The 25,488-nt window shown below is 37.8% G+C and overlaps 1 protein-coding gene across 2 annotated transcripts in view; it reads left to right on the forward strand.

The window, feature by feature from the left end:
• Positions 1–25,488, forward strand: part of LOC121508118 (E3 ubiquitin-protein ligase SMURF2-like) — a 98,358-nt gene that overhangs the window by 18,866 nt on the left and 54,004 nt on the right. For both annotated transcript variants that reach the window (XM_041784657.1, XM_041784658.1), the window contains exons 2-3: positions 17,472–17,510; positions 24,864–24,972. In XM_041784657.1, the coding sequence (XP_041640591.1) occupies positions 17,472–17,510; positions 24,864–24,972 (148 nt within the window). The remainder of the gene's footprint in view (positions 1–17,471; positions 17,511–24,863; positions 24,973–25,488) is intronic.

Below are 25,488 nucleotides of genomic sequence, written 5' to 3' on the forward strand. Positions count from 1 at the left end.
TTTTTATTAGTTTTACAGTTGGTTTTAGTTTTTTCAGTGATATGGGATACTTTTATGGGATGAGCTCCAAAAGAGCCAGAAAAATAAATATTTTACAGTTATAAAAAAGTATTCAAACAGGCTACTCGTCACTTCTCAGGAAGTGAAATTAAAATTTGATGTTTGGATACATCTTAAGATCTAAAATTGCCTTGTGTGAAGTGTTCTTCTATCAAATTAGTCGATTTTACACTACACAGTCTCTGTGTTCATGTCAGTCAATATGCTGCTGTCAGAAGACTAAAACTAAGGGATTTTGCCCCTTATGTTATTTTATATCAGTTGTATGTCAGTTTTGTAAGCACTCAATACAGATTTTGTTTTTTTTGAAAGCCTTCTTTTGATTATGGTTTCAGTTAACTATAAGGATTTTTATATTTCAATTTTGGTTATTTTATTTAACTCAGGGATGGAGCTGGGTGTTGCCAACATTAGGGGCTTAGTCCAAGACTAGGGGGCATTGAGATTTTTTTCCAACTTTACAGATGCTATTTTCATAGATTTTAAGACCTTTTGTATTCATGGAATGCACATATTTTATTTGGGAGAACTTAATGTACCTATTAAAAAAACAATTTATATGATTTTAAACTGTTGAGAGTGTATACCTTCTCATAATAAAGACATAGGAGTTGAATTTACACCTGTAACCCTATTACGTTTGGTTTTAAAATTTCCAAAGGCAAATAGTATAACAGAATTTATCATCTATAGGTACTATCTGATCTATTCTTTTCTGACTCACTCTGCTCTCTCTTTCTCCTCTAATCTTTAACTCTCCCCCTTTCTCTCTCTGCTCCACTCTTTAACTCCTGGATGGAAGTTTGCTCCACTGACAGAAGAAAATATTAAAATGATGCTCTTCACTTTGATCTGATCAACAGTTTCATCTTCTGCCTCTCTTTGTCTTCACCTGATTTTAAACCTACTAGCGACTTCACTTCCTCCTCTCTTCTTCCCCTCTTTCTCTTTTTTCTTTTTTTTAATTTTACTTCATGTTTCATGATTCCTCAAGTCTAAATTCAACCTAAGCCCTTTCTGTAATAATTTTCCTCTCTTGGCTCATCAAGCTTATTTCCTATATTGTGGTGTGTTTTGCATTGGTTCTTACTTAAAATGAAGCGGCTAAATTAGCTGTGAATTGTGAAAAAATTCTTAAGTTAACTTTTTCCCATGATTGGAGTCAGTAAGGTCAGACTAAATCAAACCAAAACTAACCATCTTCTAAAGTCTAAAAGCCACATATTTTTCTGTATAAGATCCCAGATAAATAAGTAATCAAATCATAGCCAAAATTTTAAAGAGTTAAAAAGTTAGTGTTTTCTATCTGATTTTAATGTCCCCAGTCTACAGTCAGCCCACACTTCAGCAGAAATACAGTAAAGAGTTGACCCAGGCTAAATCATGATTAGAAGTTTAATCTCCCCCCCTTAGATCATCTTTTATTCTACATGGTTCATGTCTGATTACAGTGTTTAACACAGCTTTAACCAACTGTTAAAGTATATGCTAAGAGTTTTGTTCAAAATTACAATAGTTATATTTTTTTGTTTTCTGTTAATTTTTTTTTTTTTGAGAGAGAGAGATTTTTCCCCAAAATGAGTGAGACTGCATTTAACATCTCTGCCATGCTCAGTGCGTGTGTGACAGACTGACCCAAGGTCAGCAGCATCGCTGCACACACTCACAGCTGACATGATAAGATCACTGTTGGTCAAACATGTTCAGAACTCAGAGGAAAACTTTAAGAAAGGAGTTATGTCTGAAACGTGGAGGATGCATGTTTATTTTCCCAGTTATTGCTCCATAATCTAACTGGTTCATGTGACGGACGTGGGTGTGTGTTTAGATTTAATCAGAGTGGTGAGTCTGATTAAAAAAGCACAGACCTTAGCAAGAACCCATATTTGTAAGTTGCATTGTCTCACTTTAATGCTACTACCCAATAAACCTAGTGGCTTCTCCAGAGAAAAGATGTATTATCAGGCAGAAAAATGTGATCTGTTGAACAAACTCTCTGATATGTTTTTGTAGTCAAACATGGAATATGTTGGCGTTTTTGGAGTATTGCACCAAAAGCCCCAATGAAACAAAAAATCGGCATTGATATCAGCTAAAGTGCTGCTTTAAACATTGTTAAAGGCATTGGCCCTTATTTTTACAATTAGTGCATCTCTAGAATCTGTTTCTTAACTTATTTAAATGGCATTAAAAGGTCACTTTTGCAGACAAATACAAGGGGAACACATTCGTTGGATACTGTAACTCTGCTGTTTTGACTTAAAGGAGATCAAGAAGTGGGTCCAAACTTTTTCTGCATATGATTGGAGAAAACAATGATAGTTCAGTATTTTACTTGTTGGATTGTTGTGCTCTATGTGATCAGTGTCAAGTCATTGCTGTTTACTTATACACTCCTGTGTTTCACCTACTGCTGCACAATTAATCACAAACACAATTGCAATGTCAGGCTGTGCAATTACGTAATCATACAGTATATAAGGCTGCAGATATTAAGCAGATATATTAGGCTTTGTTTAAAACGTTTACAAAAATGCATGCAGAAAGGCATTTTAAGTTTACAATAGTGCCAATAATGCGCCTTCATTTTTTTTTAAAAAGGAAAAAACTTTTATTCTTTGGAAAATCTAAAGTGATTTTGAAAAAAGCACTGTAAAAACTTCAGGCTTTTAATTTCTTTCTTATGCTACTTAATATTTGTATGTTATGTTTTGTGAAATACACACTTCAAACTATCATTATTCTCTATTTTTCCTTGATAACCAAGCAAGGAGACTTATGATGCATTCATCAATGTAAATCACAATATTTAGCCGGGATAATCACAATCACACATCAGCCAAACCATGCAGTTCTAGTTTCATCATCATCCAACCCTTCCCTTATACAGACAACAAAACGCCCTCGACCCAATCATCCATTTCTTCAAGGCAATGCTGATATTAATCTGTATATAGTAGAGGAGTGTTTCTATGGCCTAAGATAACCTCTGTCTGTGTTATTTATACTCAGTGATGGACATAGGGCAAACTCTGCCCCATGTCTTTTTCTTTTTGCTGGTATCTCTTGCTGCATGTCTGCCCCCTTAACCTTCATCATAGTTAGTCTTTAATAAATATCCAGTCACTATATGCCCTATTCTTCTGTTGACTGGCTAGTACACGTAGACAGATATTTGGTACAGCTCACCTTTACTCTACTGTTAAAAAAAATGTTTAAAGGTGTGTTTTAACTCATGGTTTGCTTGTTTTATGCATGTGATGATTCAAACAAGCAGGCTGTGGCATTTAACAAGGTCAGAGAAGCACCTCTAAACTCTGTAGTTGCAAAAATTCACCTGTTTTGCTGCCAAAGCTGAGTTAAGTCAGTGATTACATTGCTATTTCTTAACAATAAAAGTCCATAGTTACTTTGCTTGAGTGCCTTTATTTTGAACACCCACAGCAGCAAATGTGGTGTTGTCAGTTACAGCTTGACAGAGTTTAAGAGGAGAAAAATAGAACTTAAACTGGAAGTGCAGTTACAAAGAAGTGAACACAGAAAAACATTAAAACATTTTCTGTGATTTTATTCTCAGACATGAGTTGAGTATGCCAGCACAGGCTTGTTTTAGGGAAAGAAGGGGGGTTGTAGCACCTGAATTTCCATTTCAGTGCTTTATTTCTTTTAATATAGTAGAAATACCAGAAGAATACTGTTATCACTAAGGGCAAGAAAAAAAATCTGTAAAGCGAATTCTAGGCCATATCCCCCCTATCCTAGGCCACATTGTATGTTTACTATAGAAGAAAACCAGATTAAGCTTCTTTTTCAGACAGCTTTGTTCCTTGCTGTGATTGAATCTTTCTTTTTTTGTGATTTATGTAAAGAAAGTTCGCTTGTGTTGAATCTTATTTATCTAATGCGTCTGGACTTCTTGTTATGAATCAGCCATAACTGCAAACCTGATGATTTTCAAAACCATGTTTAAGAGTGATACAACTTACCTTCTTTTAATTAGTGATAACATCTAACTCTATTGAAGCTTTAGCAAAACAACTCCAGATCTCAAAAAGCTGCTGTGAGAAAGTTGCCCAGTATTTACTGCCAGTAACATTTTTCCCCCATGGTAAAGAAACAAGTTGGATTTCTTCCAGTATCATAACTAAGCACTATTCTCGTTGGGACAACCCAACTGGACAATACATTTGTATTTTTTGAAGAGGGTAACTTGTTATTAAGTTGATTCTGGTCTAAGAGTCTTGACTGGATAATGAAATAAATAAAACATGGAGCCTTTAGAAATGTTAAATTTTAGCCATGAGTGCTGTAGTAGAGTGAGATTGACGCTGGTTTCTTCCTTACAGAGGCTGCCTTTTCTGGTCCTCAGCTTTTGAAAGAATGTTAGATTTGCATTGAGAAACTTTTATGTTGTATTGTTCAAGGCCTGATCTCTGCATCCCTGCATTACCATCACTCATCTCCATCACTTTATGTATCTTGATTTTCTGTGTTTTTCTTATTCTTCCTCCTCCATTTCATCTGTCCTTATACTTTCTTTCATCACCAGTGTTCACCTCATTTATTGCTCTACTTTTCTGTCTCAGTGCTCCTTAGATTCCCATCACAGCAACCTAACCTCTGAGTACCATTTTCCACGTCATAGTCATGGCTGTCATCTCCCCCCGCCCTTGACTTCCCTCTTTCCCCTTCGATCCCTGTTTAAATGAAGGTCCAAACATAAACAGTACTGAACCCTGCTGTCAGTCTGAGAATGAACACAATCAAAAATGTTGCAGAGATGCCCTTTAGTTTTATACCACATAAAAACCAAACCAACCTACCTGGGGACTGATGTTGAAGCCATAATTTGAAGCACAAGAGGAGATGAGCTTTAGTGGATGTTATAGAAAAGGGATTCTTGACTGGTTTAGGACCCACTTCCACTTCCTTGGGGATATTGTGGCCCAAATTTAAAACAAACAGCTACCCTTATTTCTTTGATTATACATGTGCACTTTGGATCTTAAATGGAACAAAATATTCGACTTAAAGACTCAGGAAAAGACAACACGTTTGAGAAGTGCTTGATTGAAAAAGCTCTAGCAGGACATGAATGCATTTCATTACCCAGTTTACCATAATAAAATGTAAATTGTGGTTGTTTTCTAGAGATTTTGAGAAATTAGCCTGTTATATGGAAACCAGCAGAATAGCCTTACCAACAGAACAAAGTCAGTGAAATTGGACAAACGGAGTAAATTCAATGGCTGTACGTCTCATTTGTACACTGTAGACTGTTTGCCACATTTTTTGCCGGGTGTGTTGTTCTCTGGCGTCCTCCATTACTATTGTTTACTGATTGATAAATAGAGCATGCAGCAGTACAAGTCAAGTTTTATAAGGGACTTCTTCTCGATCACATGGTGCACATATCCTCTCTACATACAGTGTATAGGCTGCATTTTGAATTACAGTTTAAAGGCGGCTGGAGTTTGACTCAATAAGAACATCTTAATATGTTCATGGATTTGGTTGCATAATGATTATTTAGTGTTTCTATAGGCTGGCTTCATCCAAACCCAAATAAAAGTAACAACTTAGGATGCATGGTGTTGGATTTTTTGAAATGCAGATATTTCCAAACTCATTCAAGCTGATCCTGATCTGAACACATATTCTCTATTTTAAAAAAGTGTCTCCTGTGCAAAAAGAGGCTGAGTCAAGCAAAACTGACAGGAGAGCAGGGAAATAATCAGCCTGGATGTTTAATGTTTGGTGCTTCACTCAAAATGTTCAGGGCTCACGATGGGACTTTTTGAGAGTGTGGTGCCCCAGGCATCCTCCTATACCTGATGTTATATTGATACATTAGCTGATATGACAAGATGATGTTACTGCCAATATGTAGGGCTGATAGGTCAGCCGTAAATATTAACAGAAATCTTCATATCTGCAGGTTTGGTATTAAACATTTTAAGCATACTCACACCAATATCACGTCCATAATGTTATACATTCCTATTGGAAACTCTAGAAAACTTCCACAGCTGAAACCGTTTTGCTTGATTTTTTTAATATAACATTCAATTTGATGCTTTCAGTTTAGCATCAGAGGTGCAATTATAGAAGCGTCAATTAAATACCAAACAATGGTAGCTGTTAAATTTATGTTTGACTGATGGCTGGCAAGTTTATACTAATTACAGCAGTGCAAAACTTTCAGATGTCTTGACATGTCTCTAGAACAATATTACCCTGGTATGTTAAAATCACAACATTTGGATATCTCTTGTGCACACTGTAGGTTTAGAGTTTATGTTCTAGTCCCGTTGGCTCGTTCTTGTGTCCCTCGTCTCTCCTCTGTCATCTCCTCTTATCTCTCCCTGCTGTCCATGCTACTCCTGTCTCTGCATTTTCAACACTGCCAGAATATCCTCGCTGTCAAGATTCCCTGGTCCAAATGAAGTTCTCCTCTTTCTTCCCCTCGACTGTCTGCATTCCTCAGATTTGTGAGATTTGTAGATAGACCTCTCTCAGCCCCTCCTCACATTCCTTCAGCTCCTCCTCCTCCTCTGTTCCACCAGCAGATTCCTGCCTCCAGACACCCTTTTTCCAGCCTGGCCTCCTCCTTTGTGAAGTGACTACCACTTCCACTTTAGATTCCTTACTACGGATTGTTGGCGTCTCCCTGGGGATGTGGAGGAGGAGGGGGAGTGTCAGCTGTAACTGCTAGCCCCTCAAATGGATGACATAATTGGCATCCTGAGCATTCAGTCGGCCGGAGAAAGGCTGAGGTTGGGTAATGATGTTGTAGCTTTCTGGAGGAAGCACAGTATAGATTGGATCTCTAGTTTGGCTGCATTGCTTTAGTTTGGATGTTTATTCATACCACATCACTGTCATTTTTTTGAGGCAGTGATGTAGAGTTGGTCACATGCATACAGTGGGCTTTTATTTTGACACTTTGCCAGCATGTCTCTGTGTTGTAGTGAGTGTGAACAAGCTCGCCAGGGAGGCGTGAAGACGGGATGAGGAAGAGTGGTGTTCAGCTGTGAATAATGCTGTGAATAAGACAGCATGGGACTGTAGCCAAAGTCATAATGGGGGTCTTGGCCCTTGAATTCTGAATGTCTGTAGGTTGTGTCCATTATGTCTTGCTTAACCCCTCAATTATTTGAGATGTGTGCTGGTTGACTAAAGGATTTTAGTACAACTACTTGCATATGGTTAATGTAAGGAATTATCCATTCACTAGGAGTGGTCCATTCCCAGGATCCACTTAATTTCAGTCATTTAAAGCTGAAAGGACAGGGGTTTTTTTTTTCCTGGAAAGGTGTCTCCCCGATTTTCATTTAGCTTTGGGACTCAAGTATTTTCAGGTTTTTTTAGGCAGCCAGTGTGTTGAACATAAACACAACAGTAAACCACACTGTTGACCATGCTAATATTTGGTAACAGTTCTGGTTAATGGGCACTATGGTGTGTTGATAAAGTACTACCACAGCACTAAACAAATACACAAGCTCTTTAATGAGCTATTGAATTTGCCTGACACTCCCAAAAGACGTAGATTACCTTTGAAAGATCAAAAATCGCACAGTTTTTGCTCTTATTTTGGCTGTAATGTTAAAAGTAAAGCTAACAAATCATATTGTTGGAATTTAATTTGATTTAAAGGAAAATACTTTTTTGATGAAGAATGTACGATTGGGTGGTAAATGTGTGACAATACACATGTGATAGTGTACTTTTTTAAAGCTGAGCTGTTGATTATTGATGAGAACAAAACAAACTTTAACTTCTATTATATAAAAGGTTCATGATGACTAAATGTACTTAACCTTAAAGGTACTCTGTGGGGAAATATGTAGAGAAGTGCTGTCAAATGATTACATTTTTTATCGAAATAAATCCCTTAATCTCTGAAGATAATCCAAATTAACTTCCAATTTTAGCACATTTAAAAATTCCATTGATTTGCATATTAAAACAGTTTTTGTTTGAAAGGACAATACATACTGTGATTGTACCCTTGATTCAAGATGGTACAAAATCAGAAATGACATAAAAACAGTTTTAAATGCAAAATAGTGGGTTTTTAAAATGTAATAAAATGTCCTCCCATGTCGTTATGCGATTAGAAGGAGAGGGGTCCAGCTGCAGACCTCCGGTGTCATTCGGCTTAACGGCTCCTCCAATGTGAAGCGGAAGCCACCTCCACTCGTGTTTTAATAGCGTTGGTCGGGGTCTGCTACTGCATAGCCCTGCTAAAGCTAAGCAAAGGATGTGGGCAGAGTTGGACGAGCCAACTCCGCCTTTGAGTTGGATCATCCAACGGACATCATTGTGGGCAGAGTTGGATGATCCGACTCCGCCTTCCCGCAGTGTGCGGCCGTTAATAGTACACTTTTTGTGCCACTGACAAGACATAAAAAATGGGTCTGCTCAGCCCACGGACAACAAAATCTACCTGTGGCTAAAAGTAGCCCAATTCCGCGGGAAAACTGCGGACCTGGCAACCCTGGTGTGTTCTCTGCACTCTGCCAAACCTGGGGTCCCTGCTTTCTACAGCTGAGAGGCAGAATAGCTGCACTGTTTTTGACAGATTACCCACAGTGGAGAATTATCACGGATTTTGAATGTCTGACAAAAACTAAATTACATTTCAGTCTATTTTTAGTCATCTGGACGAAAGCTAAACTTTGTTTTTTTCAGTTGTAGTCATCACAGATCCATTTTTGATAGTTTTAGTCTAGTTTTTGTCATGGCAAAAAAGACTGTCGATGAACATTTTTCATCTTAGTTTTAGTTGACATAATTAGCACTGGATGTAACAGGAAGTGTCTGGTTGTTCTTTACTTTGAAAAGCATACTTGGACTGTTACTGCACTTATCATTCAGGCCTAGGGTATTGGCTTGTTGAGAACTGGCTGCAGCAAATCTGCTTCAGCAAACAGTGATCATCAACTCTCTGTATCTCTCTTAGTATGAGTGCTTGTTCTCTGACTTCAGAGTGAACTGTGCCCTCTCTCTCTCTTCTTTACTTGAAATTAAACCATTCATCTCAATGTTTATCCTTGAAATGTGCCTGTTCAGGCACAACAATGCCCATAATTCCCTACTTCTTAATATCATCATTGTTCTTTTAATTGAGAGCCCCCTGATGGCAGAATTTGTATACAATGTGTTTAAATTGCTATAAAATTCTTCCACTTTATGCAGATTAAATGAATCGACATCAGTATCCAAGCTCTTTTATCGAGTTTGAATGCATGAAGGCTTGACTGTCCTGTCCTGTAGTGCTGCCTGAGAATGAACTGAACAAGTAGACCACAAAAATGACTGTACTTTTTACCACTGAGGGCACAATCACGCAATCATCTCCTGAAGTCAGTGACAACAAACCCTTTTGTCCTGATCAGAGCAGCGTGGCTCTGTGTTTGATGATGCTGACAGAGTGAAAGAGGCCATCCTTAGACAGCAGTAGACTCTCAGGTGGTCTAGTGCAGTGGTTCTCAACCTTTTCAGCCTGCGGCCCCCAAAATAAAGGTGCCAGAGACCGGGGACCCCCTTTGTACCCGAGAGGGTTAAACACAGCCATGAACATTCAAGAACAGTCATGTGCAGACAAGGGCGCCCATAAGGAGGGATAAATAGGAGAGCTTTCTGGGGCCCAGCTGAAGTGGGGGACAGTGGAGGTCTGCAAAATCATGGTTAATTGTAAATTTAAGCCGTGATATCCATATTTTATATTAATTTGAATAATAACTATAATCAGATAAACATTTTTTTTTCTCCATTCTTTTTTGCCGTGTTATTTAGGGGTAAAATGGGTTAAAAATGGTGGGAAAGGGGGTGAAATGGGATTTGAAAAGTAGCAGAAATTAGGGATGCACGATATTGGATTTTTGCCGACATCTGGTGTGCCGATATTTACAGATTCATTTTAGCCGATATCGATATCAATACTGTTATTTAAATATGTTCTTTGGAAAAGAAATTTCAGTCATTTGGACACAGTTTAAGGTTTGAGGATGACCAAGAAAACAAACTTTAGTCCTTAAAAACACTTGAAAGTTTAAAGAATGAGGATAAATAAAGAAATAGAGCTTTACTGACATAGGTCTGTTAGTTCAGCCTAAAATTCCACTAATTTATTAGTATATATGGACAAAATTTACAGTCGATCTATTCTGAAATACACAGACAAAATATCGGATGTAAGTATTGGCAGAAATTTTGATATCTGCCGATACAGATAACAGACCGATAATATCGTGCATCCCTTGCAGAAATGGGTTACAAGTGGCAAACAATTAGATAAAATTGGCAAAACAAGCAAAAAAATTGCAGAAATGGCATTAAGAGTGGTAAAGGGGATTTTAAAGTGGCTGACATGAATTTAAAGTGGCTAAAATGGATGGAAAATTTGATGAAATGGGAAGAAAAATGGGCAGAAATTGGCAGAAATCGATTCACCTGGCAAGAATAGGCACAACAGATAGTGAAATGTGGTTAAAATTGGCAGAAATGTGCGTAAAAAGTGAGTAAAAGTGGCAGTAATGGGTCAACACAGGCAACAGTAGATGGAAAGAGGCAAGAGTTGGTTTACAAGTGGCAAAAACAGACAGAAAAAATGGAAAATCTACAAAATTGGGTTTTAAGTGGAAAAATGTGTTTAATTTGGCAAAATTTGTGTAAAGTGGCAACTATGTACTTTAAAAAAATATTCTTTGTTAATAAAGGCATCCGAGGACCCCCTCTCAGTGTCTCGGAAAGAGGGTCCCAGCCCCCATGTTGGGAACCATGGGTCTAGTAGACTTTTATATACCTCAGTGTGTTTACATTCATTTATACAGGAACAGGAACAGGAATTGTGGACTTCTCATGACTTGAAAAACAGCGCTGTCAAGGGCATTTTTAAATGAGTATCCCAAGGAAAATTTCAGGGCAGGCTGTTCTGAAATATTCTAAAGATTTTCAGGAGTGAATGATTAAAAGAAGTCTTTTTAAGAGACTCCTTTGATGAAACAAGAGAAGTAGACCCCATCCCCCAACCCTTAGCTTTCTGACATCCTCCTGTCTGTCTGTTAACGACCTTATGACCAGAACTAAAGCCAACCTTCAGCCTGACCTTTGTATTCAAACAGATGGACAGGATTCAAAGCTCCTACCCCTCGAACATCTCTGTGTGGGTCATGTTTTTACTTTGAATAGTAAGGGACTTAAATTTTGTAGCACACCAAATAATTTTCATTCATAAGTGTACAGCATTTAATTTTAATTTGAGTCCGGCACAGATTTTAGTTAGCTGTTTTTTTTTTTCAATAAAAGTAATAATTGCACATTATTTTCAGTTGTGTGTAAATAACTTTTTTACACTCTAGATTCATACTAAGCTAATTAAGCCCTGATCATTTTCAAGGTGTAGTGTAATAGCTGATTTTTGTGGAGCCTTTTTAGAAGAGGTGATAAGACTAGCCTGATTCACAAATTAAGGAAGGAAAATCCATTACTTTCAAAGTCATTTATCATTGATAGTCAGTTACTAGAGTGTTTGTAGATTTCCACGCCCTACCAATGGTGTAATGAATTAAAAGAAGTGGAGACATAAAATACAATGTGCTCTTCTTTTTTTAAATAACATTTTAAATGCTGGTGTGGACTTTAAACAAAGGTGCAGATTATAATGGTCCTTTGGCAGTTCCCCTGAGGATGGGAAGCTATGGTTGACCTTTTGAAGCCTAAGGAAGTATTGTCTGGGTCAGTGACAGGCCACTGTCTGTCTCCACCTCCCATAAGCTCCCAGACAGTGGTTAGAGCATTATCCTAGTATCTTAGCAGCTATGGCTGGGTTTGGTGTTGCTGTTACTTTGATTTATAGCTCGTTTCAGACTGTGGATAAGGGTGACTCACCTACAAATGGTCCCGAAGCAGCAGCTGTTTCAAATACTTCTCATAAACAATGGAGAAGAATTGACCCTCTTTTGGTCCTTAAATTATTACAGCTTGGTTTAAACTGAGGGCAGCTCTGGGTGGTCAAATGACAAAGTCAGCAATATATGGGGAAAATTAAGTCAGTGGTTTTCTCTTCTTGCAACTTAACGATCAAAGATACAAACTCACACGTGGAATAAATATTGGTTGACTTGAAATTGTTGGCCTACATTTTTGTTCCTAACTTTTAATCACACCTTTGTACACTGACAGCACATTGGTAAAAACATACTTTGAAATAGTGCACTCTCATTTGTTGTGCATTTCTTATTCTTTTACTCATTTCTTCTTTTTTGTTGCGTTTTGGATGTGAATGGCACTTTGGCCAGTTGTAGTTGTTTTAACTGTGCTATATAAATGAGCTTTGACTTGACTTAATGTATTCAAAAGGACCCTTGCAGATCACTTTGACTTCAATTGACTATTTCATCTGCTTATGGTTGTTTAGATGACACTGGTGCTGACTCAGCTTTGTCTTTCTTTTTTTTTTTTTTTTTTTTTTTTTTTTTATATCAAGGGTGAGCATTTGTCGTTGGGAGGATGATGTAGTGACAACACTAAGGCTTCAGCCTGGGGCTTCCTGGTCATTTACTGATTCCCAGTTGACCTAGCTTTTCGTGTTTGGATCTGAATGAGTCTGGTTCTCTGCCAGCCTTGGGTCACCATGGCCTGCCTGCTCACGTGGCAGCTTTTCAACACTACTGGATCACCACAGGGTGCAGAGGCAATATTTGATTCTTCATTGATGCTTGTTTCCACAAAGAGTTTGCAAAATCTCTGATATATCATCAACACTTTTAGGCAAGCTGTTCTCGTGTGGTGTTGCTGTTAACTGCATTAAAAGAATAACAATGTGATTGAATCCTGGTCATCTTTAACTTTTATACCTTTGACTCTGATAAATACCTCACTGGTATTTGTACATCAAAAATGCTGCTGCCCATTTTCGTTGCTGTATAATCTCATTCATGTCCCCTGTAAATCTTTTCATCAACACCAGTTTGCAGCAGCCCTCTGTGCCTGGCAGCACTGTTTGTGAGAGGCTATTGATGACAATGAGGGAGGATTTTCCCTCTGGTAATTGTGTCTGAGACAGTAGAGCAGTGTTCAGGTTAATCCCTTAATCTTCATTAGCATAGTTTGGTTACTAGAGGGCCAAGTCCTTACAAGCGCTCAATTTATCCTGGCAGCTGTTCACCAGTGTTGCCTGCAATGAACCTGGGACCAAGGGTGTATCCAGGGTGTGTCCAAGGGAAGCCATGGCCACCTAGGGGTGTTTAGTAGGAATAGTGCAGCACAATTTGGTAATAATGTGTGATTGCAAATAAATGGGGCATTATTGAAACTGTGATATGATACATAAATGGTATCATGAGTCTACTTGCTTGGTTATCAAGGAAAATGTAGAGAATAATGACAGTTTTAAAGTGTGTATCTCTCAACTCCAAACATACAAATATTAAGCAGCATACAAAATACAAAACCTGAAGTTTTACAGCACTGCTTTCAAATTAACTTTATGTTTTTTTTTTTTCAAAATATTAAAGATTTTCCTTTTCTGAAAATGAAGGTACTTCCACGAAGTACAATAGTGACATCATTGTGAACTTAGAGGCCTTTCTGCAGAATTTGTTTTCCTGTTGCCACCTTTTATGCCATTATGTACTTGTACAGGCTGATATTACGATTGCAATTAGATTAATTGTGCCATATTAGATAGGATGATCTTAGGTTGTGAAGAAATAGAATGTGTTTATGATAAGAACATGTGATCTATGGTCACTCACCCCTCCCCTTCTGCTTCCTGACAGAAATTGAATATGAAATGTTAGTTTGAGCTCTGAAAAAGAACTCTATCTGGCCTATATGGAACTGCTTTGCCTTTTTTTAAAACTTTCAGGGTGAAAAAAAATTGCTGTAATATCTGTGCCTTTTTACAGAGGCACTGATGTTCTTGCGGTCTGGATATCAAGCATTATCAAAAATGTTTTTAGAAAGTTTACTCAGTGATTTCAGTGTATTTATTCACATGCATGCTGCTCAAGATGATGTCAGTCTGCAGCTATCTCTGCTCTCATTCAGTTTGTGAGGTCTGAGTCTGATTCTGACTGCACCACTTTGTATCTGCTCATAAATGCTTTTTCAAACCCTTTATGCATGAACATCAAGATTATATTAAAAATAAAATAAGGTTACTACTTCACTGCATGATCATCAATCACAGAAATTAATCCCATTCTGGATTTTAAGCTAAAGCTTCTTTTTAGTCAGTATGGTGATTGCTGAATGAATATCACTGTGTGAAAATGTGCCTGAACATTAAAACAGATTAACAAACACAAAAGAGAGCACACAGATAAATTTATAATTCAAAGTGGTGCAGAAGATGTACAAATTAGTTTAATAGAATGGATCACAATGTAGAGGAATTAGGGATGCACGATATTGGATTTTTGCTGATATCTTTTATGCCAACATTTACATATTAGTTTTAGCCAATATTGTTGTAGAAATGTTGTTTAGACTAAAACCTTCAGTACTTAACACAATTTAAAATTTAGGATGAACAAAATAATCTATTTCAGTCCTTAAAACACAATTTAAAGAGCAAGGAATGATGAGGAATGAAAAGGGGACTTCAGCAGACGGTCTGTTGTGGAGCCTTAAACTCCCCTAACTTATTTTTGTTTGGCCAGTATTTACCGTATTGGCTGTAAATATCAGCAGAATTTTTGTAACTGCTGATACTGATACTTTTTAAGACAATATCTGCCATAACTGATATCATGCAGATGATATTAAGCATCCGTAAGGGAAATAATGATACTTAGTGCTTAATGTGTTCTGGGAGGAATCCTCCAGACCCCCCTTACCTGATAGTGTGACATGGTTTATGGGAGTAAGTCTGTTCTCCTTAATGACTGCAGAGCACTGCAGTTTTTTTTTTTTACGGATGTGTTCATGAGCTAAATGAACTTGAAATGAACTTCCCAGTTAAGTTTGACCCCAAACATTCAGTCAAGCATTTGTCACTAAACCTTTGCTGCTAACAGTGTAGCGAACATATGCATTAAAAGGCTCCTGCATGTTTCTTTAGAGGGAAGTGTCATACTTGAGAAAATGAACTGTTTGAACTTTGGTGGTTGACGATTGTCCCCAAGTTGTAATCTCTATTTGCAAATGTTTAGCCAAGATTTCAGGCCCCTGTTTCTTGAGTTTTTCTCTTGTCTGCTGTCAGCAGGGTGTCCGTTTTGTCCCACAGGAGGCTTTTCTGGCTGCCTCCCACTTGGCCTGCGCCCATAGTGTCAGCTTTGCCGGTGTAATTTCCCCTGACAAGCTGAGTGTTATTGCTCCTCCTGTTGGCCCAGTCAGTGTAATTTGGTTTCTGTTGAGCTTCTCTATAATCATGTTGCAATTCTATCTGATTTGCCCAAATGTTTGTCAAGTTGTCAGCATTGAACAGGTGAAATGTTGTATATTCCCTGCACAATGGAGGACCACTGGTAATAAATGAAAAAAAAAATGTTGCATGACTAAAGTTAAGATATGATGAATCTTTTTAAAAAATTTTTTAACTCGGATCAGCAGGATTAATACATTAAAAGAAGAAAATGTGCTATAATAGATATGCAAAATCCATAATTAAATAACTTCAGTAGAAAGTGTTGAATTAAAGTGGGCTGGTCTTGGTCATGACACACCAGGGCTAAAATAAGTCCCACTCCCTCTCTGATCCTGACTGTCAGTACCTCCCTGGTAAGATTGTAAGGTACAGTCAAACACATTTCAAAGTAAAAGCACAATCTTTTTTTTTTTAATTATAAGATAAATCCTGTTTTCAAACAATGCTTTTATTCTGAATGTGCTTTCAGGGTCATTATTTTGTTATTAAAGTCACTTTGTAAAGTTGTAAGGGCCTTTTTTTTCGGGCATTCATCTCTTCAACCTTTGTTGTAATGAATCGGTCCTTGACATTTATAAACCCAGGATATGTTAACACTTTGTTTCAAAGCTGTGGCTGAAGGCAGCACGATAATTTACTGAGGCCTAATCATTTATATTAAACACAGAAACAGATGTAAAATCAGTTGGTCATCATGTTTAATAACCATGATCTCAGTATCAGTCCAAATATCATGATCAGGATTTTTGCAATAATTGAACAGCTCTACTGTAAATGTAGCTTAAATTATATTATGACTAAAAACATTTTATCAAGTTTTATTTTCTGAAACAATGCATCTCATTTAGGACTACTTACACCAACCATGTTTTAACAGCAGCTCTATTTTTGCATAATTTTGCTCCTAAAAGTAGAAAAATGCAGAATAATAAGATCAGTAGAGGCACAGGAATGCATTTTATGTTAATGCCTCAACCATATACAGCTCATTTAACTGCCTAGAGCTGCAGAAGGGTCTCCTTTTCTTGAAGCAACTAGGAACTAGGAAGGAATAAGTGCAGCAGTTAAGCTTTAGTCTGGGATTCGTTTGAAGAGAGAAGGATCACCTGATCAATACCTATATGAATAATGAAGTGGAAGCGCTCGGCCATGACCATGAATAGACGGAGGCAAATGTAGGTAATGGATGGAAGCACTTACAGAGAGATTGAACACTGTGTGAGGTTTTTGTGGACCTCCTTTTCTGTCTCTTTGCAGTGAGTTTAGCACCATCTCTATTTCACTGATGGAAAATTGATTAAGATTTTGGCCTTTCTCTGTCAGTCTGTGATTTTCATATACCCCGCCTGCTCGCTGTTGTTGTTTTTAACTTAATAATGTTGTGTTTCTGTCTCAGAGGTCTTATCCTGCTTTGTCTCGCTCCATAATTGTCACAGGGTTGTGTATCCCGCACACAGCAAAGCATCAGCATGTTTCTGTACGCCTAGGGCCCCCAACAAACCAGGAGTTAGACATTAAGGGAACCAAAATGTAAAAAATTATGCCTCTCTAACCCAAACACATCCTTACTCTCCTACTTTCCGAGTCTCTGTTGAAAGCTATTGTGTGTTGTCTGTGATGCAAACCCACTGTGACTTGCTTTGTACAGGAAAGAGTGCTCATCTGCTCAATATTTTACAAGGAGAAACTCTTAAACTGGTCCCCTGGCCTTTGATGGGACAGTGAGGGTGGACAAACTGATATGTTGGAGGAAAAAACAGCAGTGATTGCTCAGAGGAAACTGTGTCACAGCTAAGGAAAATGAATAAAATACTTTTTTGTTAGCTACGGTTTATTTTCACTAAAACAGTTGGCCTTAATTGAATCAGTGCCTTGAAGCAACATGTTTGTGGCTGAAACCTCTCTTATAACAGACTTTCATTTCAAGAATTACAACAGAGAACAACATGTTTTGGCATTTTTTAGGTTAATTTGTGCACATGTGATTTTTGAACTTTTGATTAATATTTCTCTCTCTTTTGTCTTTCAGTCTTGTGTGCGAAGAACCTAGCAAAGAAAGACTTCTTCCGTAAGTAGAACCTATTTTTAATGTTTCTATTTCTGTCCTCTCTCCCCCTCGTGCATTAGAGTGGGCTTTGTCAGCCGTGGCAGCTTGCTGGCTTCTGAAGCCACGCTGAAAATGAAGTCCCCGAGGAGTTATCTGTCTGTTACTAACACCCAAAGACTTGGTGCATAAAGGCAGACACTGCTAACCTAACATGTTTGAACAAGGTTTTACTAAATTTTATTTTGAAAAAAGGGTAAATCCAACCCCATCAAAAATCCGGGTAGAATTACTCAAAAGTACTTGTCCAGGCTTACCCAAAATAAACTGAAATCTGTGTTTGTACCATTTTAAGTACAAATGCATACAAGGTGTCTTTTGACGGGTAACACTGAAATTTCTTCCTGACCTGTTACACTCACCATATTGAGTAATGTAATGAAAACCAAGACGATTTTTTCCTGTCTGAATTCGACAACAGAGGCATGTGGATGACTGCAGCAGGGACGAAGTAGCTGGGAAAACTCAGCTGGACCAAAGCATGAAGTCGAACCTTGTTCAGCTTCAAAGCTCATAACAATAGAGCAGAAAATGAGTATTTTACTCCTGTTTTACTGAAGAAAAGTCCAGGTGTTTTCAAACTGGTGACTCCACAAAAAAGGACCCTTGGTAACCGTGGTATCCAAGGTCATATACCTACAATTAAAGGTTGCTACTCTTGAATGCTTTAACATGCAGGCATTATCTTGGGCTGTTTGGAAAGGTGACACTTAGAGGAATCTTGTACATGGAATCATCATCTGTATTACTGGCACAGAAGTAGATGAATACTTCAAATATAGTGCAGTTTGGTACTTTTTGCATAAATATTGAACTTAGAAATAATATGAATTTTACATTTACATATCATCCTGCACTCAGATGTAGATAATTAGAAACATTATTTACAAATTTGAATTTTTCATTATACAATCCAATTCATCCTCAATTTCACTATCTTGGGTTGCAACTAGACTTCAGATAAATGTTTAGAACATAATCTTAACACAAGACACATATTTTAAGTGCTAAACTATGATAGTATGATCATTTTAGCAAGGATAAAACACAAGTGCCAGAAATCAGGCTTAAAAGCCTGATAATCTCAGCTATCGTAGGTAGGACGTATTAAGTTGTTTTCTTTCTGGCTTATTTACATTTTTAGGCTGTTCAGGTGGTCTGGATGGCATCCATCCTCTGCTCCTGGCTTTGGTGTAAAATGAAATTAATTATGTAGTTTCACTGATTAGACATTTTGTCAAAAAAAAAAAAGTACCAAAGCATCTACATTAATTGTAGCTTAGAGTCATAAAAGCCTGAATGGGTAACATTAACAGGATTTTAGTAAGATGTTTGGTTTCCCATTAACTTGAAGGTTGTGAATATGGCCAGATCTGTGCTACACACACTTGTTCACACACAGACACATGAGGAAAGTCACACAAAAGCATAAAGGTGACCGAACAGGTTTGACTTGGATGAAGTATCGGTGCCAAGAGGTAAATACTCCTGCACATTTGAAATACTTAGACACACATGTATGGTCACACAGAGATCACCAGATGAACACACCAGGAAGAGCCCCATATCAGATTTCTAACCCAGTTAGATAGTGTGGAAAAAAGTGGTCAGTGCTGGAGATATACTTGCTGTTAACCACGCGGATGCATCACGGCTGCCACGTATCTCCAGCTCAGAGGTTACGCTGGACTTTTTTGTCGTCCATCATTTTGATGGAAAGGGTCATAAAGGGTCATACCGTTTTACAATCCCTCATCATGATTTCTCTTTAACATCTGTAATATAATATAATTCAATATGACTTTATTAGTAATGTTCAATTTATGAAGCACCCTTTCCCTACTAATATTTAAAGAGCAATCTTTGAGGTTATGCATTTTTAATGGCATTGAGAGAAAGATGAACACAGCAGCACAGCGTTTGCTCGTCACAATTTTTTATGTAGTGACGTGGAGCACAATCCTGGCCTTCAAGCAATCAACTATGAACAGCACCATTTAAGATATCACTTACAGTTTTAACAATATTTTTAATGTCAAGATGTTGTCCTTTGAGGACCATAGCCGATAACAAGTTGTCCAAAGGCTGCACTGTGGAGCTGTGCACATTTTTGTCTGCTCCACAAGATTTCTTATCATTCCCGTTCTCTGAATTATAATAATAAAACAAGAAAGGATGACCTGATGTGACAATCACAATCTCCTCCACCAGATGCACAGGCTCCATCTGCAAACGTGCATGCCACAACGTCGAACTGATTTAACTCCTATGATAATGGTAATACAACAGACTTTATTTAAGTTGATCATCATTTATTAACTCCTATGGTAATAATAGGTCTGAAAAACTAATTAAATGGACTTTATTTAGGGAAAGCACCATGAATTAAGCCAGACTTCTGATCACTCAGCTAAAGTTTACTGTATGATCTCATAAATACTACAGTGCTCACCTGCTGCTCTCACCATTTTTCCTCTGCAGGAGGCTGTCATTCTTTTTGTGATAAGGTGAATAGCATATAAAGACAACGTTTTTTCCTAGAATCGCTGTGTAATTGCTCAGCCTTTGTGTGCCGATGATTCTTTACAGCGGCCGCACACAGATGTGCTGAAAATAAATCATAAGAAAACCTTTTCCTTCAACCTTAAAGTAAGGCGTCCTTACACCTAACGACTTCACTCCAATTTCAAGGTCGCAGACAAAATTCCAAAGTCGGAGTAAATTCATGGAAGTCTTGCTTAAGTTGAAGCTCTCTCCCGTTGTCTCAGTCGTAAGGTTTAAGGTGGCCTTAAGACTCAAATTTAGCGGTTCAAAGGTAGTCTTTCTTCAGTCTTGGGGTTACGACAATATATCGTAAATTTTAAGTCAGGTCGTATGCAAATTGTTTCTCAGTGACGCGACCGTCGTCTTTGACCAATGGGAGCAGGTGTTGTGTGTAAGCACATTATTTTGCTTCATTCTTCAAAGTATGAATGTGAGCGTAGATCATTCTAGAGCTGCTGAATGTCCGCTCAGAACTCAAGAGATTGAAACATTTTTCTGCTCAGAGCTGCAGTCAGATCTCTGCTCCTGTGTGTTTGTGTGCCTTGTCTGTCAATTCATTCCAGGCTGGCATGACAGGTATGGTAAACCGCCACTGGGATTTTCAAAGTAAAAGCTGAATCCGTTTGTTTCTGTAGTGGGACTAGTTGCGTTTTCATACGGTACTTTTATTCTGAAGTGTTTCTGGGATTTTTCCTCGGTTGTTGCAGCAACATTCAAAGTTGCATCTGTGTTTAACTTTACTTTAATTTCTACTTGATGTAAATGGTTTAAAAACATCAGATTATAGGAGATATTCACTCATATGCAATCTCCATGTCGTTCTTCATCTTGTTCTCTGCTTAAAGATTTTTGATGTGAATTTCCACCAGCTGCATGATGGGAAGCAATCTCTGAAGGCATGGTAATCTTGTCTTGTAGTTAGTGACCCACAGTCTTTGCAAAATCTTAGTCTGACACTAAAAACTCAACGCCTTGATTACCAATTGTATTAAGATGTGAGGTACTCAGATGTCAGTCTTTTTAGAGTCTTTTAAGAGTTTTAGCAAAGTCTTGTGACGGTTTGATTGAAGCAGGGATGTCTTTAATTCCAAAGCAGGAAAAATACTGGGAACACTCTCAAACTAACATATCATTTGGAAAAAAACATTACAGAAAGAAATGATCATTGAATAAATTTCTATCTTATTGTCTAATTGATGGATTTTACTCATTTCTGTCTCGAGTCAAGCCAAAGTCAGCCAAGCCAGAGTTTTCATTAGATGACAAATAAGGGTAATAGAACAATTACCCTTAATGGTTTTGTTGATATGACTTTACATTTTAATCAAGAAATCAATCATCTAATATTCATTTTATTTTATCTGATAAGGATGAAAGATAAACCTACCAAGGCTGCTTTATTCTGAATGTTAAAAGCCCTCATCTCGTCTCAAAGCTGAGAGTTAATGATTAAAATTGTGTACATCTTAGAGATTTGATGGCTTTCCAGGCTGCAGGAATTACTTTGTCCTGGCACTTAAGTTGCATTATTTTTCTGTAAAAATTAGTTTCCTCTGGTTGAATGATTACTTAAGGGATTAACTAATCCTCGGCTGTTTGGAAAAATGGCTCTCATTTTGCAGGGAAAGGCCATACTCGTTCTTAAAGTGATGCAATGTGTTGTGTGATTGAAATTTCCAAAATATTCACAGGACTTTTACATTTTCTCATTTTGTGTGTTTAAACAGAGATTTAAGGTCTGAGTAGTGCCTTGTGTCTAAACCACAGGGTTTGTCCCACTGTATGTTCAGTGTTAGTGTTTGCCTATAGGCTTGAATAAAATAAACTATGTATGGATGAGCTGCACTTCAGAGTGAGTTCTGAAGAATGATCTGATGGTTTATTAATATAGAAAGCAGGGTCTGACTTTAACGGTTGCCCGAATGCCCGGAGCAACTTCAAAAAGCCGATGGGCAAGCAAAACTTGTAAGGACTTGCCCGATCGGGCAAGCACATCTCTGAGCTTTTCTGTTCATTAATTTTATTATTTTCCTCTCTCGTTTCTGTTACTACGGAGCCCCCGAGTAGCCAGATGCAGCGTGTCGCTGCCTCCACTGGCTGAGTGTGTCTGCTGATGTGCAGACAGCTGTATAAACTTAAACTAAAAACCTTTATGAAGATAAACACTGTCATCAGTAAAGATTCATGGTAGGTCACATCAATAAATCTGTTACCCACATAAAGAAGATAGGCTTTAACATCCTAACTTCAATGTTTATTATTTTAAATCCGTATTTTATTACCGTCGGATGTGCTCGACAAAAGAGCGTGTGTAAGAGAAGAGAGCAGAGGAAGTCCGCCGGTGGTACGTCTCTTCAGCAAGTTCATTCATTGAGGTGTGCTGTCATGTTTAATCTGAAGCTTCCCATTTCCTCGTTTTAATTTTTTCTCCAGCCACATCCTGCCGATGCTCTCTCACACCCATATCTTTAGACAATTAAGCCGACGCGCGTCATCAGTGAGCATAACATACACAGATCACATGTGTAGATAACGTCATATCTAGTGAAAGTTGTCCAAACGTGGGTGTTTTATTTGATCTTTAATGTACTAATGATCATAAATACTGTCAAAAGAGCAGAAATATAAAACCAAAGCTCCAAAATGAGGCAGGGTGAAACGATGTGTCTGGAGAGCTGCAGGTGTGAGGCAGTGCTGGTTTCGGCCATTTGGAGGCCCAGGGCAAAGACCAATATGAGGCCTCTCCCCCTTTAACTGAAGAAGTAATAATGAGTGGAAAAATATTAGAAAGCATCTTTTTTATGTTAATAAAGCCACGGAACTACAATAAATGCCCCAATGTGAGATACAAATACCCAGATAGCCAACCATCATTCATCATTTTCTTTGAAAAGCATCTCAGAGCTCAAACTCAGCATATTCCAATGTCTTAAAAAATCTTTAGGCCAGGTGGAACTTTTGTAACACTGGTGTTGGACCAAAGATTGGTATCTCCAAAAGGATCGCTTTTCAGGGAATGAAAAATTTATCATTTATAAAAATGATATAAATTTGATTTATAAAAACAAATTAAAATTATGAAAAGTTGAGATACAAGGTCTTAGCCTGATGACAGTGATAAATAAAATAAATATATGCTCATTATCAGTGACATATTGGTTCTTCTGACTCTATACAGACATTTGTATCCAATTTAACCTCATAATTATCCACCAATTCACTGTTTAATTTCATTTCAAGATTAACTGATCTGTTATCTACCTTACATTCCTGGTTTGTATTGTGGTTCTCACTAAAGTATTTTTAGACTGTGTGGCTCTTTGCTAGAATAAGATTGAGTACCACTGGTCTAGCTGTTACATTTACAGAGTGGAACTATGACATAGCACTTTAAAGGGGCACTATGTAGTTTTGGGGAAGACATTTTCAATCAAAAGAGAAAAATCTTAATTGGTTGATTTCCATGTGTCGGTAAAATGTCTTCAGTTTCATGATGAATAAACCAAATAAAAACAGAAGAAAAGCACTATTTTATACTTGATGCATATGTAGCAGACCCTGCTGCCTCTCTAGTGTCAGTGTTTGCTGACGTCATTTTCCTGGTTTCATCAGTTTCATCAGTTACCAAAAAAGATTTCTGAGTTTGTATTATTACCTTATTAGTATTGTAAATATGAAATTCCTGAGTTTGAATTTTGTTCGGAAAACAACCTAGTGCAGCTTTAACATTGCACTGATCTGTACAAAGTTAAATATAATTTTCAGTGGGCTAACACATAGCTAATAAATACAGTTTTCTTAAGAAAAAAGTGTTGTGTATTGCTTTCCACAGTCGACAGGCAATGGATTTTAGTTCTAAGTATGTTGTGAACAAAATGTATGCACTTGACAGCCAGAAAAGGTACCTCCTAGACAGGGTAAGTAGGAATTTAGATGGGTCAAGTAGATTTGGGAAGCACTTGCCCTGAAGGGCAAGTAGGCAAAAACCTTAACGTTGGACCCTGAGAAAGGCTACCTCATAATCTCCCTCAGGCCCGCGACATACCAAAAGATGAAAGCCCTTCTCCATAAAACAGCAAATGAAATCTCTCATGTGAGCTTCATTGGCTCTGCAAAGGCTGCATCAATCTACTGATGATGAGAGTTGCAATGTCTAAGTTGGTTAAGCATACAGACACTGATAAATCATTGTGTTAATTGGTTGTTTGGATTAATAACAGGGGCTCTGTGAAAAGCTACTAAGTATAAAGACTGCAGACTTATTAAAAAACAGGTTCGTCTGATCTTTTCTCTGATTAGAGTCTCACTCTAATGTAGAGCTGTTCAAAGCTATTCCCTTTTATCATACCATGACTAGAATGGCCCAATTCTAGTAGAGGACATGCCACAGTCTTCCTTCACATTTATCAGATGTAGAGCAGTGTCAGTTTGAATTGTAGCAGTACAAGATTTGCAGCACTGAATGACAAAATCTCACTTACTATACGCGAGTTCAGGAGGCGGCTGGCATTGTGTTTACATGGACTTGAGTATCCAAATAATGAGCCTCATCCAGGTTTTGATCATACTTGGTTAATTACCTTGACATGTGCACAGACTTGTGCACTTTATACATGAAATATTTAAACAGGAAATATCAGGGGCAGATTGTCTAGCAATATTCAGGAATGCATGAGTGAAAATGACAGACATGTACTCCTTTGTAACAAAAGTATGGATGGCCTCACAAAGTTGGTACAGCTTTCTGACAAACTCATCATTTGTCTCTTTCAGGGTTGCCAGATCCCTTTGCCAAAGTGGTGGTGGACGGCTCAGGACAATGCCACTCTACAGATACTGTGAGAAACACGCTGGACCCAAAGTGGAATCAACATTATGATCTGTAAGTCAACAGGAGCTAGCAACATTGACGCTGCTTACGCTTCATTAAGCATCAAATGAGGCAAGTTTGTGTGGCTTTGTGTAAGAGGTCACACACCTAGTTAAATTTGATGCTGCAAATAAGGCATTGATGTCACAGAAGGGCAGCAAGCCTCTTTTACTCTTGAATATGTTTTTGTGTGGGCCGAGAGCTGCTATGACAAGTGTCTTAGGAATGTGGACTGAGTAGCCCCTTTACTGTGTGCAGAAACACCCAACCATAAAGCTTCTGAGAACAAAACATCCAGTAGGGTGAGATTTCAGACGTTCCTAGTTAAAGACTTCACTTGGACATACCAATGAAACCTCTTCTGCTGGTCTCACATGGTCCAGTATATTTAAAGTGTATATTAGGGGTGGGATGAGACACTTGGCTAATGAGACAAGGTTTTACACTTTTAAGTAGGAATGGGCGATATGGACTAAAAAATGTATCACAATGTTTTGCTGTATTTATTATGATAACGATATAAATAAT

Source organism: Cheilinus undulatus, linkage group 4 (genome assembly GCF_018320785.1).
Source record: "Cheilinus undulatus linkage group 4, ASM1832078v1, whole genome shotgun sequence".
Lineage (NCBI taxonomy): Eukaryota > Metazoa > Chordata > Actinopteri > Labriformes > Labridae > Cheilinus > Cheilinus undulatus.